The sequence below is a fragment of the Meles meles genome, chromosome 9 (assembly GCF_922984935.1).
Source record: "Meles meles chromosome 9, mMelMel3.1 paternal haplotype, whole genome shotgun sequence".
NCBI lineage: Eukaryota > Metazoa > Chordata > Mammalia > Carnivora > Mustelidae > Meles > Meles meles.
Genome location: NC_060074.1, coordinates 62,731,878 through 62,749,591, shown reverse-complemented (window position 1 = coordinate 62,749,591; position 17,714 = coordinate 62,731,878). Strand labels below are relative to the sequence as shown.

The window sequence follows — 17,714 nt, the reverse complement described above, 5'->3', positions numbered from 1 at the left end:
GAATTTTCTTGGAATTTATGGAATTATTATTTTTTCATCATTACTAATGCACCACCAAGTAGCTCTGCTATAAGACTTCTGACATACCTTCCATGGTGTTGGTCAAAATACTGGCTAGACTCATTGCTCTTTGCCTTGCTGTAGGATCTTCCAGCAAATCCATGGAAACATGATAAGAACTGGACCTTCTCTTTCTTAGTTCTGTTTCAGTAGTTGTGCCCTGAAAATAAAACTTCAGGTAAAATAACTGTTATTCTTAAGCATAGCAACACCCAGAGTGTTGGGATGCCTGCATGGCTCAGTTGGTTAGGCAACTGCCTTCTGCTCAGGTCATGATCCTGAGTCCCAGGATTGGGCCCCGTGCTGGGCTCTCTGTTCAGCAGGGCATCTGCTTCTCCCTCTGACCCTCCCCACTTCTCATGTTCTCTACTTCTCTCTCTCTCTCAAATAAGTAAATAAAAAATCTTAAAAAAAAAAAAAACCAAAGTGTTCCTATAGTAGGTACTACTTAACTAAATGTCTACCAGTTGAGAACAGCTCATTGAGATTTTGCTGGAATCAGCATTCCCGGGAAGTGCTGGAAAGCCCATCAGATTCTCAGCCTTCAATGACACCTGGGTTTGCAATCAAGATGGACTATAATTCCTCCATGGTGGAGCTTTTGGCTGGAGAGATCATGCCTACCATTGCAAAGATAATCTTTTAGCATTTCAACCATTCCTACCTAGAACTTCAGACTGAAACTCAGTGTTCCTTGATTTACTTTCAGGTTGAGTTATTAGATCTTTATAAATACATATTCACAATTTAACATATGGGAAGAATTTTTAAGGTTTCCCTAATATGTGTTAGTAACAGTTCCCTTAAAAGATGAATTCAACTTATAAAATGCTTTTGTTCATTATAAATAGGTAACAACTCCTAACATCCTTAATAATAAAAGCAAATATTAGAACTAATTTTTAACATTTACATTTACAAAACAGCTCCACAAAGCATCCACAAAACAACACATCCTTGGTGCTAAAACTCTAATTTAAGTCAATAACATCAAGTTGGGGAAATTTGATTTTTCACTATGACAAAATGAATCGATACTTTCCTATTCTAAAATAAACTCACCAAGATTTCAACATGGGCAGAAATTTATTCCTACCTTAGGAGATCAAACAATGAAGTTAATTATCCAGGAAGAAAGGGCAAAACTCACGTATTTCATATGCTGATCTGAGTGCTAATAATAAATAAGAAGTCATAAGTTCATAATCCTCCCTATTTCTAAAAGAGCAACATGAGTCCTGTTCATCTACTTTGACTTTACTGTGGAATGAGTAATTAACATTATTTTATTAACCTGCATACTTCCAATGCAGACATATTCAAAAGCAAAGTTTCCACTCAGTTGAAATGATTGCCACTAGTGGTGATAAACATCCATCTAGGTCACCCTAAAATTAATTTTATGGTAGAAGAGAAGCAAGATTAATGAGAAAAAAAAATACCACCACCACCACCCCACCCCCACCACCACCACACCCCGTTTTAACGAAAGCCCCTCAAATCAAAAGGTTGCTTCTCAGAAATTAAAATATTTGGCCTGGTCAGAGAGGCAAGGTTTTAAGGAAAAAATAGGGTCACTTAAAGGTCACCTAATCTCTTCTGCTCTATACAGAACTATATGTGAAATCCTAGATCTGTCTAATTTTAAATGATAGATTTCTGATACTCTAGTGATATTACCGAGGAAATTCTTTCTTAAGTTAAATTGCTTCTATTGAATTTACAATTTGAGGATACTGTGTACTTTGGGGGATATCATTTGCCTTCAGTGGTTCATTTTCTATTCTCCTTTCCCCCTCTGCAGTCTCTCAAAGCCTACTCCTTTGCCTGCATTTTTGGCTCAGTGCCCTGTCTCTGAGTGCCTGGCTGCGTGATTGCAGAATGGACACGATGGAAAATAAAAGGACCTCACTAAGCTTGGCTTCAAACGGGCTCCCATTTGCCTTCAGAGAGGTGTCCTATCCTTTCTGAAGGGCAGGAGTTTTATGGTAATTACTGATAAATTCTATTTTCTGAGATACTCCTTGTATTTATGTAAAGAAACTGAGGATTTGTTTTATTTGTTACCATATATCAAGATCAGTGATGCTCATACTTTATCCTGTGTAAGAATCATCAAGGAAGGAGTTTCCCAGACTTTGTTCTTTTCAGTCTTGTGGTGTAAGTAAGTCTTGATTGGCCCAGGAATCTCTATCTTTTTTCTTTAAATCACTTTATTGAGGAATTACTGACATGCAAAAAGCTGTATATATTTAATATGCACAATTCAGTGAGTATACACTTGTGAACTATCACCACTATCAAGGTCACAAACATCTCCATCACCTTCCAAAGTTTCCTCTCATCCCCTTTTTTACTGTTGTTGTTGCTGTTATGGTTTGTGATGAGAACACTTACCACAAAATCTACCATCTTAGCAAATTTTAAGAATACAATGCAGTATCGTTAGCTGTGAGAATTATGTTATATAAATCTCCAGAACTTATTTATCTTGCTTAACAGAAATTTTTCATCCTTTGGCCATCAAACTCACAGAAGCAGAGAGCAGAATGGTGACTGCCAGGGTTTGGGGGAAGAGGGAAATGAGGAATTTCCATTTTTAAGAAGCATCCCAGGAAATTCTGATATAAGTAGTCTGAGGATGAAGTATATTTTAGAAACACTGGGTTAAAAACGAAAATGTTTGCTTCCTTAGCCATTTTCTTACTTTCCATTTAAGAAAATTAAAACAAAATTTAATGGAAGACAATATTGCAGTTTGGGTAGAATATAGGTATGGTAGCTAGCACATGGGGGGTAAAATCTTAGTTCCACCATGCGCAGACCTCAGCTTCCTCCTCTTTAAAATAGGGATAATATTAGTACCTATCATACTTAATGGACTAAATGGACTTAATGAACTAAAACACATATAAAGTGTTCTGGGCAGTGTCTGGTACATAGTCAGGCATGATTATTTTAACAGAGAAGTTGATATTCCTTCTGCATTCTTCCTGGTTCCTTCACTACAAAGTTCTGCTTTTTTCACTATTTATCTGACTCCAGGTACTTGAACATTTCTTTGAGAGAAAGTGGTGGGGAGAGACCATGGGAAAAAAGTAATCAATGGCTATTTCTATAACCTTTAAGGGGTAAGAAATTTCTCTCTTAGGTGATTGAAAGCTGACTATATATGATTTTAATGTGGCTGAAAGAGCTTCTCCAGCTATAATAAATGGGCTTGTTTTAGAAAAATCATACAAAGAAGATTACAATATGATTTGGAAAGCTATAAAATACAACCCAATGACATTGCTGGAATATTTTTATGTCGGGCAATAAAATCTTATTTAATACCAAAGTTAAAAAGCACCTCATGTTTTACAAAGGAAAATGTCAATAATATATCCCTATAGATGTCTGCTATTTAGTTGAAATTCTTTTTTTTTCCCTTTTTATTAATTTTTTCAGCGTAACAGTATTCATTCTTTTTGCACAACACCCAGTGCTCCATGCAAAACGTGCCCTCCCCATCACCCACCACCTGTTCCCCCAACCTCCCACCCCTGACCCTTCAAAACCCTCAGGTTGTTTTTCAGAGTCCATAGTCTCTTATGGTTCGCCTCCCCTCCCCAATGTCCATAGCCCGCTCCCCCTGAAATTCTTTTTTATATGCTTGATTTACAGCCTCTTTGTGTACAAAAAGAAATCATGATAGTAATATAAAAATTGAAATCTTCTCTAAAAATTGCAATACATGACCCTACCAGGTACTTTGAGTGACTTCTTTACCACACAAAGGTACAATGGCTGACTAAAAATGAGTGGGTGCTGAAAATGTTACAGTACTCCCACCTGCAAAGAAAAAGAACAGTGCATGGCAGGATTTAGATGTCTTCAGTAATAGTATCTACTTCAAGCGGAAGTATCAAATTCTCCTTTCAATGGAACAGCGGTAATAAGAATATTTTTTTATCATTTCTTGCATTTCATTCGATGATACTAATTAAATACTATGTTTGATAAATTGTTGCTGTGCTTTTTGGCAAGTTTCATGCCCCTAGGCCTTTAAGGATATCCTTTTCTTCTTCCCATATCATGATGAATATTTCTAATAAGATTCTGTGAGATCCAACCTATATTTTTAATTAATTTGTAGAAACATCTAAATAGAACAATTTGACAAACTGAGTTCACAGCTGGACTCAACTAACCCCAACAAAAAACCTCACAAAATTCCTGGATATGGAAATCAAAAAATACTGCCTGCAGCAGCCACAGGTCCCTTCCCAACAGTGGCAGTTTTCATTGGCCTCACCTCAGGAAGGAGCTGTCCAGCCGGAGACGTGAGGGCAGAAGGGCCCCCGACCAGCGAGACCACTCCATTGCAATCCACCGCACTGTGCATCTTTCCGTTCACCGGCAGAATGGGGAGTACCCTGGAGGCACGGCTGGCCTGGCTGACATTGCTGTGACGCCGCTCTCCATGTCTGTGTGGCACAAACAGAGAGTCTCTCCGGCTGTCATTGTCTTCAAAGGTGCTGTGCTCATCATCGGCAAAGTCATTCTCAGAGCCAATATCCTTTGTTCGGCCTCTGAAACTGAAAAGGCTCGCCCTACTGTTGCGTCTTGGAGAGAAAAGGGAGCCACGGATGCTCAATAAAGACTATGAATAATAAGAAAGCAAACAAAACATGGATGAACAGAATTAAGAGCAGTCATCCCCAAATACGTGAGACCTGACTCGTGTCAGATTTGTTGACTTATCTGAGAGTAAGTTGCAGGACAAGTTGGAACCATGGGCTCCTGTGGTAACTGTTGATGTTGTTCTGGCACACTCTACCAGGTTCACTCCATTGGTTTTGCTTTACCTTTTTCTCCCTTCATTTTTTATTTTCTATCAGATTCTCTATTTTACACATGCCTTAAGATAGTTGCAAGTACCCCTCAACATTATTTTATCCCATTACTGGCACATAGAACAGAATTTTTTGCTAGACTCTATTCTAGAAGTTAATCTCATTTAACACGCCAATGATAAGCAACTACACAAACACCTACATTCAGATCCTTTGAAGCCAAAAATACAGCCAGTAAGAGCCCACTAGTGACCACACCCTGATGCAGATCTCACCACAGAGGAAAATAAAATCAATCTTGCTAGTAGGTCTGTTTAATTATAGCACAAGGAGCAGCTTCTCCCCTTCCCTTTGCATATTTTACAATGTGTTCATGAATAAATTAAATAAATCAAGCTGAGAGAACTGTATGATTCATTCCCTGATTTTCACTCTTCTGTCTCTCAAGAAATTTGAAAAGACCATATTCACAAAAACCTGGTTTTCACCAAGTATTTGGTCACAATCATTACACAGATTACTAACCGGCTACATTGTCACTGCTATCGTGCAGTTTTCCTTGATTCTTAAGCATTGTAGCATTGAACACAATCACTTCCCGATTATTGCTAGTCTACTTCTATAACTTCACTATAGTAATAAACACTTTATTGCTTGTCCAATATCCATTCCTCCTCCTCCTTTCAACTTTACCCTGATTATCCTTGACAAATGATCCTCAGTCAAGACTGTCACCAGGCCCAGGCAATGAGTGCATTCCATACCTCAGGCCATTGAGAACAGTTGAAAGCTGGGCAGGGGACCCTGATTGGTCTATTGGCAGCCACTTTTTGCTTTCACAATTGTTGAGAAAGAGGTGCATTTTCAATTGGGGTTGCTAAGAATATTGAATATAAGTTTGAAGTTGCAGTAGTATCTTGCCACTGTATTGGAGGAACTAAGGCTTAAAATATGGAGAAATGTTTGGCCATAAAAACCTGTTTGAGCCTTTGAATCCAGCCATACCTAAAGCTACTGACAGATATTATTTATCCGATCTAATCAGTTCTCTTTATTTAAGCTGGCTAGAGTTGGATTTCTAGGATTATTAATGGAAAGAATACTAATTTAATCATTTAAATGTTGTTAGTTTGATCTTTTTCTCTCCAAAGTATTTAAAGCTAACTAAAATTATTTTGTACCTATATATTTTTTATATTTCCTGACCAAAAAGTATGCTTTTAATTTCCTTTTTGGCTAAAAAATAACTTTTCTCAAAAATGTCTATAAACATCTGTAAAACATTTATAAGCTTTAAACACTATCTTGTGTTATGGAATCTTATTCATTAATTACAGAAAGAAGGACATTTAAAGAGACTGATCTGCTCCCTCAAAAGACATCCTTTCTTCCTTTCCTATTTCCGTTTTTTTTTTCATCTTATTACCAACTTCACTAGTAAGATTCCTTCTTTTCCTTTACTGTTTTCCACATAAGTAATTTTTTTATGTCTCTCTTAGACTACTACCCAATTTCCTTCACCTCTTTTCTCTCTTTTCACAAGGGACTTTGAATAAGCTATAAAAACATGAGAGTTACAGGATTTGTGACATACTGGCTATCACCAGCTCAAAAAGTCAGGCAAGAAATGCTTGGCAATAAGAAATAAGGTAGAAACTATACATATCACTCTTAGTAGGAGTTTATATTTTAACTACAAGTACTGTACTTAATTAGAGCCAATATAAGGGTTTGGAGGGAAATAGGTTATAAAATTGCACACAAGGTTTCTCTCTGAGTTCAAAGGTGAATTATGCCATACAAGAGCACAGCTTACATGAGACAGCTGTATGAAAAACGATAGTGCCCCATCTGTTAACATTAGCTTCTGTTGTTTTCATTAATTATCTAATCCATAACAATCAAATGCTGCACCACAAATAAAGGATGGTCAATATGAAAAATCTGCCATAACGAATGAAACCCTAAAATAAAAGCGAAACTCCTGCTTTATTATAAACAGGAAGTGAAATAATAACCTAAAAATGTTGACTGTATCTAATGACTTAAGAAGGTTGACTATAACTTCAGAATAAAATACCCAGGGACACCTAGGTAGCTCAATAGATTGAATGTCCAATTCTTGGTTTTGGCTCAGGTCATGATCTCATGGTCCTGGGATTAAGCCCTGCATCAAGTTCTGCACCCAGCACAGAGTCTCCTTGTGATTCTCTCTTTCCTTCTCCCTCTGCCCCTCTCCCCACTTGCACATGCTCTCTCTCTAAAATAAATCTTAAAAATAAAATAAAATAAACATCCAGATTGTCTTGAGATTTGATTAGAGATTGTACTCTTGACTTCCTTCTTTCCCATCTCCCACATGAACAAGTCAAACTGAAGTCTAAGAAGTATTTCATACAATCCACCTCCTTTAATGAGAAAATTATAATCTTGCAGTTGAAGCCTACACTGTATATATATTTTTTCAATGTGTAAATAGAAATGGTTATCAACACAATTACCTTTCCATCATGTCACCACAAAATGATAGTCTTTAATACTTTGGGGTCTTAGACTCTCAAAAAAATCTATCATTGGGTCTTTTATCACCTAAGAACCTCTACCTTCCTCAATATTTTCTGTATTACTTCCAGGGACTTGGAAAGTGGGATTAGTGTAAATTCAGGATTCTCTCTTTCTCTCTCCCATCTCCCTCCCACTCTCCGTCTCTCCCCATACTCTTTCTTTCTTCCTCTCCATCTTCTTAGCTATTCATCTATTTATCAGATAAAAGGAAAGTTTTCACTCTTTTAAAATATGGATACCACTTAAGAAACAAATATCAATCAGAGCTAGATGTAGCATGTTGTGTATGTCAGTAATCATTTATCATGTCCAACTAGCTAGGAAATAGAGTTACAAAGAAGACGGTATTGGGAAAATGTTATTTGTCAGCAAAATTTGCAGAAAGAAGTAGGTCAGAACTTAACCTTTCCAGGCTTCACTATTTCACCTAGACTTAGTTCTGCTGGATTTGAATTTGAAGCAAATTGAAGACACCTGGTGATCTGCAGTTTCAAATTTAGGCCTTTTTATCTCTCTAGTAACTTACCTTCCTTCTCCGCTCCCTCCCTCCCTTCTTCTTTTCCTTCCTTTTCAACATGACCAGTGTTGTAAAAAGGGGATCTGATTTTTAAGAAACTCACATTTATTAAGATTGATGTCTCCACTAATTAAATCAAAATGATTATGACAATAACATGAATGAGAATGGGTATAAAATGTAGAATTAAAACCAAATTCTGTTCTGGGGCGCCTGGGTGGCTCAGTGGGTTAAGGCCTCTGCCTTCGGCTCAGGTCATGATCCCAGGGTCCTGGGATCGAGCCCCGCATTGGGCTCTCTGCTTGGCAGGGAGCCTGCTTCCTCCTCTCTCTCTCTCTGCCTGCCTCTCTCCCTACTTGTGATCTCTATCTGTCAAATAAATAAATAAAATCTTTAAAAAAAAAAAAACAAATTCTGTTCTAAATGTAAATCCAACACCACTAATCTTTTAATCTATTCTATCTCATAATGTTATTTGGACTTAGAATGAATTGAATTGACCACAAAAATTTTACACATGTTTAATATGAGATTGTGAGACTGTATATACTGCAAAGTTTATGAAGAGCAAGTATAACCCTAAATATATGTACATTTTTAGGGAATTCAAAACGTAAGTTTCTTTATCTTTTTTTTAAAATACTCTTTCTAGTCAGCCTGCTAAAGTGGAAAGTTTCAGTGTCACATCAAATTTGAATACCACCTCAGCCTTAATAACTATATGGCATTGGGCAATTATTCAACTTCACTGGGCCTAATAAATAATGAATACAATACTAATGTAAGCATTAATGATGATAGTGTAACAAGAATACCAAGGATAAAACAAGCACTTGACAAAGAATACAGCCCTCCTGTTCTCACATCCGTAGACTGGGAATGATAATTATAGTACCCACTCGGGGCTGTAGGCTGAGTTTATACTGGAAGATGCAAAGGACTACGTAAGTGTTAGCCATTATCATTGCTATCAGTGTTGTTCTCATTGTTATGATTACTGAATCATACTAAGGTTTCACTACTAGTGACACTGTCATCCGAGAAACTATTTCTGGTAATTCTCTTGGTAATTGCAAAATGTAAGCATCCTAAATTTCAAAGTCTCAACAGCTTGTGTTGGTACATAAGCCAACAGGCTTCCAGTGAACATTTACTATACCATATAATCAGGGTATCTTTTCAGCACAAATCCCACATTAAACATGAGAGAGAGAATCAAGTGCAATTAAACACCACTATTTATTTAGTGTCATAAATAATCCTTAGCGCATTTCCACCTAAGAATTTTGGCTACACTTCCAGAAAAATTTTGCGTCAGTCTCCTCTAAAACAAGCGTCTGAAGAATGATTCTTCCAATGAAGTTTGTACGTGAATGGGAACAACTACACAGATGGTCTGGAAGAATACATGGTTCACTTCTAGGAACCTGCCACTCAGAAAACCCATAGCCACTGGGTCCCGGCACAGTAATGTAGCTAAAAAGGGATGGGAACCATCTGCTGATAATTTCTCATGTGGAAAATTGCCCCGAGATGTTTGAGTCTTCCACAAAAACTCAAAACCATAAACTTTCCCAAGCTCAGTGGGGTCTAGGCTCTAAAAACACTTCCTTGGGATTTCAAAAAGTTGCAAAACTCACAAATTCTCTGAGGTGATAAACACAACATTTGATGATCATTACAGTTCTGAAAGTACTGTGCCATCCATGTATAAGGTTGTTTTATTTCTACCAAATTCTGGCATACCTTAAAAAATGGTCTGTTGTGAAAATGCAACTTATGTAAGCTAAGACTATCTTTACCTGATGTGGAGAAGAGAACCTCTTTTCATATGTCAACCTGCTTCCTTCTAGGGAAAAACGGAAACCTTTTCTTCTTATGCTGTCTTCGGATTCAGATTTGCGGACCCCATCTTCCTTCTCTTCTTCTCCAGACTGCTCTTTCTGCTTCTTTTTCTTCCTTCTGTTTTTCAGCTCTTTTTCACTCTTGGAGCTCAACTTTGATGCTACTGAAGAACTCTCTGAGAAAACTCCTATCCCGCCGGCACCACTGAACTCTCTTGATTCTGCAGATGCGGCTGCAGCCGCGGCCTGGAAGTGCACAGGGAAACCTTGAAAAACTCTCTCCCTGTTTACTAGTTAATCGTCTTCAGTATCTTGAGAAGCAATTCTTCATTCTGGTCCATATTTTGGAAAACCATGCATTGTCATTAAACCAATTAAAGAGTTACATTCAAAAGACATAGGGAAGATGATACATGTGACTTTGATGGAAACTTTAAAGCTCTGGCTTCTCACTATGCTCTCTAATTATTCAACAATATGAGCAAGACATTCAAATATCATAACAAATTTTTCTATGACTTAATCACTGTATGATGAAGGAAAGAATTTAAGAATTAAAGTTTCCTATTTTAACCTGATCCATCACACATCTACTCAATAATAATTTTTAGTGCCAGTCTAAATTATTGAATTTTATTCAATTAAGTATTTTAGTTTGATAAACTTCTGTCTATGACTTAAGTGGGGTAGTTCACTAAGAAATATACAACAAAAACATATTACAGATTATATATACATATATGGATCCCAGATCATGGCATCTGAATAAATTTCTAAATTATTAAAGTACAGTTTTGGGAAAGGTATTGTATTCTATCTTGTTGCTGTTACCCCAGTATATCTTATCTATCTGACCTTTATTAAATATTTAGGATACTCAGTATTAAAAGGGAACTGTAGTCAAGATCCAAGAGAAGCAAAAAATAGGCACTTGGATTAGTTAATGCCATTAAATCGAGCAAATACAATTAGAGCAATTCTTGTATTATTTTGAAGTCTTATCAAATCCAAATTTAATTATTTTGATAGGATAGGAAGCAGAGTAGTGATTTCCTACATTTACATACCAGGGTTTTTCTTAAGCAACCCGTAAACTTGTATTTAAATACCCTTCAAATAAAAAATAAATATTAAGTAGGTCCTCACTTTTCCAGGTTCCAGGAAATAATCTCAGTTTGAATCTGGTTTTCTGACCTTTCCCACCTCTACTGACACTAATGAAGAAGCAACTATAACAAATTCCTCTTTCTCAGAGCATTAAGAAAATACTTCAATTGAGGGCATATAGGTCTAAATACTTTGTGAGCCTGAATAAATGAGGAGTCACAAGGGAGGAAAAAAAAGTCAATAAAGCAATTCTAATTCTCGATGTTTTGATGCCATCAGCATTGACAGTAACCATCAACATAAAATAATAACCTAAAAATCTAACATGCTCTTAACACCAAACACATATGACATGTTTCAAATGTTACTTTTATCCACTGCTGATTTTGTGTGGTAAATGCCCTGACCTCACCAGTGTGGTCAGAGGATTGAGATAACAAACACAAGAGCTCTATGCTCTTGCTAACAATACCTGAGCTTCTTCTTGTTGCTTTTTTAACTGTTCAAGCATCTGTTGAAATTCAGCTTCTTTCTGTTCGGCTTCCTCAAGAGTTGCCTGATTCTGTTCCTCATAGGCCATGGCCACCACAGCCAGGATTAAATTTATAAGGTAGAAGGAGCCCAAGAAAATTACCAGTACAAAAAATATCATATATGTTTTCCCAGCAGCACGTAGTGTCTGTAAAAATACGAGATATTTTATTAAATTTTATATAGATGCTAAAAGCTCACACTCCAAATAATACAGTATTTTACAGCAATTCCCTTGATCTCAGTACTTCATGCTTCCCAGAAGAATCTTTTAATCTGTTCTCACCAGTTGGTAAAGGTTTTCCCAGAAGTCTTGAGTCATGAGACGAAATAAGGACAAGAAGGCCCAACTAAAGGTGTCAAAGCTTGTATAGCCATAGTTGGGGTTTCTACCAGCCTTAACACAGATGTATCCTTCTGGACATTGGCTGTAATTAGATTAAAAGAAAAAGTCAGTACTGCAAGTCTGCTGGGTGACTTCCCTGTTTCTACAGATTCCAATGTCTACTTTATATGACAGTAGGGAAAACAGGTTTCTCTCACCATACCCATCACTTAACCCAACACTATGTGGACTGATTAACATAATAACAGAATATATTAGGTCTATTTGTGGATTTCTCTGTGATTCATAATTGTCATTATATTTATCATGTTTTCATAGAAAAGTAATCTACCATGATTAATATCTTTGGAGACTTGTAAAATGAATAGAAGAATTAGTCAACAGGGAAAAACTTGATTTTCACTGAAGATATCTAGATGCAGAGTGTGTGTGTGTGTGGCAGTAGAGAAGAGGTGTGATGGAAGGATGGATGGGAGCACATGGAGAGGAGGGAATGTCTCTGCATAGTGAAGATTCCATAGCCATGACTTTAATGATCAAGTCAAACCTGGCCCCAATATTGTGCCTGACACTTCTGGGATGCATGATCTTGAGTTAAGTTTCCTGACTTCGCTAATCTTCAGGCATCTCATATGTAAGAAAGGGCTAATAACAGAACCTGCCTTACAAATATACAGGCGTTGAATAAGATATCCTATGTAAAGCATTTAGTATGATACAGACAAGGAATTAAAATTAGCCTGTTCAACTTAATCACTGGGATTTGGAGAAAAAGGTAGCACAATATTTATCAGATGAACTAAATGGAAAGTCTGTTACCACTGGAAATTCTGCTATAGGGATTAGTTATTAAAGTCCATAACACCATCTTCCACTGAAGAACATTAAACTTCTATGGTTCTAAATTCTTGCCAAACAGGGAAAGGTAATTAATTATTTCTCTGAATTTTCCTAGGCTTTAGCTCCTAGCGCCAATACTTCTTCATAACAAAGTTCACATGTCAATCATAATAATCAAAAGCATTATTGAATGCTGTTATAGCTACATATCTGCTAATCCATTTAATCCTCACAGCAACTCTATTATTATACCCATTTGTCACTGGAGAAAACTAAGGCAAGGGGAGGGAGTGTTATTTTGTAGAGTCAGGATTGAATCCATGCAAACTTTGCAGCCTGTGCTCTTAACCACTTTGCTAAAATATGCTCGACATACACTCACCATGACTCAGATACTGACATTATCTTCAGAGATCTTACATTTGAAGCCATGGAGACCACATTAGCATATATAAAATATCACACTTACAAAAGTACATGCTTATGAATTCCATTAACTTAATTTTCTAATACATATGTACTGCTTTTCTATTTTCCATTGAACTAATTTGGAAGATTAGCTGTGACCTAGTACGGAAAAACAATTGCCACATATGAGTGTGTGAAGGAGGTGAGAATCCACACTTATTTCAGCTATTTTGAGAATCAGAGTGAAGTGGAATTTATGGAGGGCTCTGAATGAGGAGTGAGGGAGGGGTTGGGTGGGTGGGATGTGGCAAGTTTTGGGGGCCAATGGAGCAGTGTGGCCTGAAACTCAATATGAAACATCACTTACCCTGCATCTGAGCTGTTGCCACAAAGCAGAGCATCATTTTGCCCTTCCAAAAAATAAAAGTGACCTATTTAAAGAGTGAAGAATAGAATCATTAAAAAGGTGCTCAAAACACTTCAGCCATTGTGTTCAAGTAATAAACCTCATAATTTTTTCAACCATAATGAAATGGATAAAATAATAAATATGCATATGGCTAAATGAAAATATGTTAATAACTGAACACTAAACAAATATCAAAATATAAAATTTTTATTTAAACAAATGCTTAGAAAATCTGTTTTAAAAAGAATATTTTGGGGGAAGGAATAACTGTTATAGCATTCTCTTATCCGCATTTATTGCAAATATAAACTCAAATTGCTTGGGATAGTTCAAAAAAAGAATTGCCAAATTAAGGCTGTTTGGCACAAAAAGTGAGAGAAAGGGAAGGCTTGTTGCTTCAAATTGCTTCCATGCAAGTAAAATTTTACTTTATAAGTACTTTTTTGCATGGACTCAAAATAGATTCAGACTTTTTTCCCTACCAATTTTACCTAATTTCCTGTAAAAAGTGGGGTTAAGTCTTTCTCTTCTATGATGCTCTAAATAAGTATTGTTTGGGATTTGGCTTGACTACTGTCTTTCAAAGGAACAGGCTAAACTTATTTCTTTGAAGATATATAATTTTCTAAGTATTTCTAATTTCTATTCTTAGGGAAATCTTATATATAACTTCAATAAGTTGCAAAGATGATCTCAAAAAACATACACATTCATAAACATACAATTCACATACAAAAACACAGAAACATTAAAACACATACATATACCACACAAAAAATTATTAAATTGGTTTTAAGACTGCTTAAAGACTATATTGAAGGAATTCCCTAATATATTATGCAGGGAAATCTGGGCTGGAGTTTTGCAAAAAGTTTTAGATCCTTACATAACAATATATGCCAAAAAAATATTTCTAGATTTTTAAAGAGTGAAAATTTAAACACAAGTCTATTAATATAATACAAAGAATATATAAGTGTTTTTATGTAGGATATATAGTGGTTCCTTTATACGTACACTATCTAAGGGACTATCTTTATGATCTCTAAATTAAGAAGCATTTTCTAAATTTAAATAGAGAAAAATGAAAATAAATTTGATGACTATATTGCCTAAATATGAAAATCACTTAAGCATTAAAAAAAGGCAGTAAGATGAAAAACAAGTTAAATATATTTGCCAGAAAAAGACAAAATGTTAACATGCTTGATAAATTAAAGTATTCATATGAATTCTCCAAAATTTAATATCACTTCTTGAAATAATGGGTAAAAAAATCAACAGGTAATTCACATTATATGAAATATGTAACTTGTTAATGATACTAATAAGCAGAAGTTTAAAAATTCTACTGCAATAATAATTAAGGAACAGTACACTTTACTTTCTACCAAAAGATTTTAAAATACAATAATAGTCAATATTAAGGAGAGTTCAGTAAGATGACCAGTTCTGGAGGGAGTATATAGTGGTATGATCTTTCTTGAGAGCAATCTGACACTCTTATCTCCATAGCTTTAACCTGGTTATACCCTTTGACACCCCCCTCCCCACCAAATTCTATTAATAGAAATTTATCTGAAGGAAATAATCAGAAATAGAGAAAAGATTTATGTGGAAATACTGTCACTGTGCTGTCATTATAATATTAATAAGTAGGAAACCCTATAAATAACAAATTAAAAAAAGCTATTCATTCAATGAATCTTAATCCCTGTTATAGAAATCTTCATAGGAATATTAACTCTTAAAACATGATATAATTTGAGAAGGGATAAAATTTCATATGGTTCCAAAAACCATGAAGGATACCTGAGAGTAAGTATTCCAGTAGAATACTGATAATCAAAAGACCAATGGGAGTTGGCTAGCTAAAGCACATGAAGAGGGAAAGACTTGGACATCCAAATGACAGTGAGGCTGGCTTCAGTGTTAAGAAATTATACTGAAGTATATGGCATCATAAATTTATTCTGATGTCCATTCCTAAATAAAATCAAACTATACTAATAAACAACTCTAAAACAATGACTGACACCAAAAGGATAAATAACAATAAAAGAGGTTGGGTTTGAGTTTACACTTTCTCATCATCAATAAGTGAATGGCTGGACTGTGGTTGCTTAACTTCCTGATGAGTACGCAAACGTAGATTTCTATCTTGGTGAGTGATTTCTCTATTTCCAGATATATCATATGCACTCAATACATATCATGAGTCAACAAATAAGGCCAATTTATTTTCCCAGTCTTCTTAAAAATGCATTTCAGCATAATACACTGAATAGTTCAAACTACTGATTTATTTACTACATGACTGAAAACTCCTTCCTGATCAATGCTTGCCAAATACCAAATAAAATGGTCTTGCTTCCAACACTGGTTTAGGAAAAGATAACACATTTTTAAATGATAATTTTTATTATACTGATTGACAGGCAAGGAAAAAGGAGTAAAATATCACTATCATATCATAAATATCATTTGATTTCTATATCACATGTGTTATCTTAAATTGGTTAAGTCATTTTGTTTACATTAAAATTGAGACAATCTCCACTATATGTATTTCTTTAACTAAAGGACTAAACAACTTAATGGTTAAAAGAGGAGGGGCACCTGGGTGGCTCAGTGGGTTAAACCTCTGCCTTCGGCTCAGGTCATGATCTCAGGGTCGAGCCCCGCATCAGGCTCTCTGCTCAGCAGGGAGCTTCTTGCCCCTCTCTCTCTCTGCCTGCCTCTGTGCCTACTTGTGATCTCTCTGTGTCAAATAAATAAATAAAATCTTTAAAAAAAAAAAGAGTATATCTTACTTTTATCCTCAATATAGTCATCCCAGTTAAACATGCTCACTGTCCTATTGAAAGTGGTACCGTTCCCATCCAATGAGTTATTAAAGAAGGAAGTGATGTTTATTTCAAAGGAAGAATTATCTGGGGGCCATTGCAAACATTTATTCCGCAGGTTGCCCATAAACAGCTGTAGTCCTATTAGTGCAAACACGCTCAGACAGAACACAGTCAGAATCATTACATCAGAGAGCTTCTTCACCGACTGGATCAGGGCCCCCACAATGGTCTTCAGGCCTACGAATAAAATCAGAGGGAGGGATGTCGATATACTATTCAACAGCTACGTTATCGACAAAAACATCATGAGCTTGTCCTGGAAAATAAAGATGTCATGCAGAATGCCAAAAATATTAGTTTAATGTTTGTGACTGAATAACATTTTCATGAAAAGCCTGTAGCTGGTGAAAATGAATGAAAGCAGAACTTGAATGTTTGTTAGAAAACTGTGAATAGCAATGAACCAACAGTGTATTTCCAAATACCCCTTAGAGCAAAAGAAATGATTCTGTTATTCATGCTTAAACATCAACCTTGTGTAAATATTTTGCTTTTATTTGCAGATGTCTTACTCCTTAACCTCTTATTGATTTTAGAAAAATCTATATGAATAGAATAGTAAGAAATCTTAAAGTCAATGGATTATGAAGTTATATATCTGTGATTTCTGCAAGCTTGAATATGGGTTAAAAAAGGAAGACATCTGAAAACTGAGCCCCATGCAGCACTCATGCTATCTCTTGCTCTTTCATTTATCTGCAGATAAGAACATCACCAGTTTTCGACCTAAACGGCCAAATTTGCATCAGTCTGAACGCCTCATTCTTTAGCTTCTATGCGGAAAGCTTGATGTTACAGGATGCAAACCATGTAGCCTGTTACTGCAAATGCCTCATGCAAAGACCTGTTAAACTCAAAGGCTGATTTAGAACAGTTTTAAAGAAAGCAAGAAGTAAAAGCAAAGAATCAAACCCATCCAAAATATGATGTCTTGATTCTTGCTTTTTTACATATTTCTCTGCGAAGTGTGACAAGCAAAAGGCTTATGCACAAAAGCTGTGATTGTAACACCAATGCAGTAAAGTCAGCCTCGGTGTTTAACCTAGCTCTCACCTGGAATGACTGAAATTGTTTTCAGTGCTCGGAGAACTCTGAATGTTCTCAACGCTGAGACATTGCCCAGGTCCACAAACTCTGTCACATATCTGTAATAGGGAGTTCACACACAACACAATAACAAAACACAAGAAACAGTTGGAGATATAAGGGGCCTACCACCTTATACCAGTTTCTTCTTACCTGGAATTACAGAAATAGTTTTCAAAGCTCTCAAGACTCTGAAAGTTCGAAGAGCTGAAACATTGCCTAGGTTTACAAATTCTGTTACATACCTGTAGAAT

The 17,714-nt window shown here is 36.0% G+C and overlaps 1 protein-coding gene across 4 annotated transcripts in view; it reads right to left on the bottom strand.

Moving 5' to 3' along the window:
* Positions 1 to 17,714, bottom strand: part of LOC123950930 (sodium channel protein type 2 subunit alpha) — a 147,575-nt gene that overhangs the window by 54,962 nt on the left and 74,899 nt on the right. For 3 of the 4 annotated variants that reach the window (XM_046019431.1, XM_046019432.1, XM_046019433.1), the window contains exons 6-13: positions 17,428 to 17,519; positions 16,279 to 16,551; positions 13,424 to 13,487; positions 11,749 to 11,890; positions 11,404 to 11,610; positions 9,783 to 10,070; positions 4,358 to 4,705; positions 88 to 220 (exon numbers count right to left, since the gene is read on the bottom strand). In XM_046019431.1, the coding sequence (XP_045875387.1) occupies positions 88 to 220; positions 4,358 to 4,705; positions 9,783 to 10,070; positions 11,404 to 11,610; positions 11,749 to 11,890; positions 13,424 to 13,487; positions 16,279 to 16,551; positions 17,428 to 17,519 (1,547 nt within the window). Of the gene's footprint in view, positions 1 to 87; positions 221 to 4,357; positions 4,706 to 9,782; positions 10,071 to 11,403; positions 11,611 to 11,748; positions 11,891 to 13,423; positions 13,488 to 16,278; positions 16,552 to 17,427; positions 17,520 to 17,613; positions 17,706 to 17,714 lie in introns of all 4 variants that reach the window. The other variant, XM_046019434.1, reaches the window with a different exon arrangement.